The following is a 2,961-nucleotide window of genomic DNA, read 5'->3' as shown; positions in this document are numbered from 1 at the left end:
TTTGGTTTGCCTTTTTAATAGTCAACTACTAGTTAACTGTTAAAATAGTAAACCAAATATATTTATTTTTTTCCAAAAAATTTATCATGTCACTAAAATATATTGATACCGACATCCTTAAGGTTGGATCATTCATAAATATTTTTTAAAAAATCGAAACATCAGTATGAGACTAAACTCTAGTATGAGACTAATAGTTTACTGTTAAAATAGGAAACAAAATACATTTATTTTTTCTAAAATATCATATTACTAAAATATATTGATCTTGACATTTCTAAGAAGTACTAGTCGAAAATAATTGAAAATAGTTAAATATATGTAAAAATAATAAAAAGTTATTTACAAGATCTAGAATGAATATATTATTACTCTTTATTTACGTATTTTAGCAATATTATAAATAATAATTTTATTTTTCTGATTTTTTTTTTTAAAAAATTATTTTTAAAAAATTATTTTTTAAAATTTTTAGCTGATATTTGGCTTCATTTTTCTAGCTAAATTTCTTTGGCGGGAAAGTTCCCTCCAATTTTTTTGGTGTGGCTAAATTCAACCAAAATCAGTCATATTTATAAACAGTTGTATTTAGGCGGTTGCATTTAGGAGGGGCGGCTAAATACAACCTTTTAGAGTTGTAATAGGTGTCGGTTGTAATTATCCGGTTGTATTTAGGCGGGGCAAAAATAGACCGAATTCGGTTGAATTAAGTAGAGCGGCTAAATTCAACCGTTTCCTGTTGTACTTAAATTCGGTTGTATTTAGTCGGTTGTATTTGTTTCTAAATTCAACCGCCTAAATACAACCGTTTTTAAATATGACTGATTTCGGTTGAATTTAGCCGCGCATCTTAAATTCAACCAGATATGGTTGTATTTAATCCCAGTTGTATTTATGCAGTTGTATTTAGCCTTGTTTTCTTGTAGTGCATTCCACAAATTGAGATGAGCGGGTAAGAGTCATCACTTTCATCCACCAGATATCCAACCAATTGATCAACATCGGCCTGAAATCCAACAAATATCTCTGGTTCAACAGTAGTGAAAGTGTGAAATCGCTTTAGCATTCCTGGTTGTCCATGAGATGAATTTGATGATTCAGGGGATTCTAATGTTGATTTGATATTACAATCACGAAAGCGATTAAAGAGAAGAGACATCTTTCTTTTAACATCTTTGAGCTTTCTTGAAAACGTCCTTGTGTTCATCCACTGCATTATTTTTCCAGGGGATGATAAAGCTTGGACAAGATAAGTTTCGACGACATGTTCAGCATCATAGGCAAGCTCCCGTGCATCTGCAAGCAGAATACGGATATTTTGATCATGTAACCTTGAATCAGCATCTGGTAAAAATGTCCTCATCCGCTTGAGTTGTGTCACCAGTTCTTGAATTTCATCTTGCACCCCATGCAGTACTTGAGCTTCTTCAGACAAATCAGTGAGCCTTCCGACAACATTTGACACAATTGCTTCGGCCATTTTGAAACCAAGCACAAAACGTAGTAGTTGAAATGCAGATGAATAGGCTTCTGTAAAACCTCTTTGAATTATTACCAATGAAATGAAATGATTTGAACTTTGTAAAACAAAGTTCCAGTGGTGTGAAGGTACAAAATAAAGCTATAAGGAATGAGTGGACAAACTTTTGTTTGTTAAAGGTCCTGCATGGTGGCCGAGTAATAACACTTTCATGATCATGAAAGATTCTTCTTGTTTGTGCTTTTAGATTCTTCTTGCTTTCCTCGGTTCTGTAGTGCATTACTCTAAAGCAACAATGAATCACTCAATTGTTATCATTTTGATCAATTGGCTTTACCTCCTTTCTTTTACGTTTTCAGTTCCATTACAGCTAATAACTAGATTCAGACAATGTGTTAGTTCTAGTCTGTGTCCATGTGTTCTATCAATCACTGCTATTCTCTACTACCAAGACTCTACATCAACTGTATGTGATTCTAATTTTACGGGCAACGGATTCCCGCAAAACATAATATTTTGCGGGAATATATAATATTTGTTAGCTGTGAATATATTATATTTTTTATTCTATCTTATAAAAATATAAAAATTATTTTTTTTATTCTAATACTGGCATCGGGTCTTCCTCTAGGCACGATTGAAACAATACCAGTGTGGTGATACGAATTGAACATACATCATTATGAGTATGATTCAAAAACAATTCTCTTATCATATCTGGCTCATTTTTGAACCCTTGATCAGATGTCTTAATATACATGTTAATATCAAGGGCCAAGTACCGCAGACAGGAATTTGATGTTAATATCCGTTTTTGGATTGATTTTGATTTTGATTTTGTTGTTAGAAATAGAGTTTAAATATTTATTAGATAACGTAGTTTGTACACCTATATAAAGAGGAGGAATAGAGTGTATTTTATAAGTATGGCATCCGATAATAAAATCATATTTTATTTTTAATTTACTTTTTAGAATACTTTTTATCAATTATCATTTAAAATGATGTTGATGGGTTAAGAAGTGGATTAGAGCACTATGTGTTGGACAAACTTAGTATTTTAGACTAAGTTGTTAATCATTTTGAGACTCTATATGAGTGAGACACATTATGTGTTAGTGGTGTGTATTTATTGGAACGTATTCTTCTCTTCGAGGGAATTCCAACGCATATTAACACGCTCAAAATGAGTAAAAGGTGAATGAGAACTGATATTCCAAAGTTTTACCTTTTAATATGAAAAGTGGTTTTGTACCACATCGAGAGTAGCACAAACCTATTCCTTAGTTTTTCTTATAAATACCATGTACCACATCGAAAAGAAAAAAAAGTCCTTTCAAGCCTCTCTTTATAAAAAGAGTCTTAGGGCACCAGTTTTATTAAGTCGAGGAAATAAGAGTCATCTCTTTCATTCTCGGTCTCTTTAGTCTTAAATTTTTCCAATATTCCGGTGATAATTCTCAGGCTCAGTTCAAGTTCGC

General features: G+C 32.0%; 1 protein-coding gene across 1 annotated transcript; it reads right to left on the bottom strand.

The window, feature by feature from the left end:
- Positions 1-892: 892 nt before the first annotated feature.
- Positions 893-1,480, bottom strand: LOC141705099 (putative disease resistance protein RXW24L). The gene has a single exon (XM_074508171.1). It carries the CDS (start codon positions 1,478-1,480, stop codon positions 893-895), a length of 588 nt encoding a protein of 195 aa, XP_074364272.1.
- Positions 1,481-2,961: the final 1,481 nt, after the last annotated feature.

Source organism: Apium graveolens, unplaced genomic scaffold (genome assembly GCF_009905375.1).
Source record: "Apium graveolens cultivar Ventura unplaced genomic scaffold, ASM990537v1 ctg8551, whole genome shotgun sequence".
In the NCBI taxonomy this organism is placed as follows: Eukaryota; Viridiplantae; Streptophyta; class Magnoliopsida; order Apiales; family Apiaceae; genus Apium; species Apium graveolens.
This window is presented reverse-complemented; position numbering and strand designations above follow the sequence as displayed.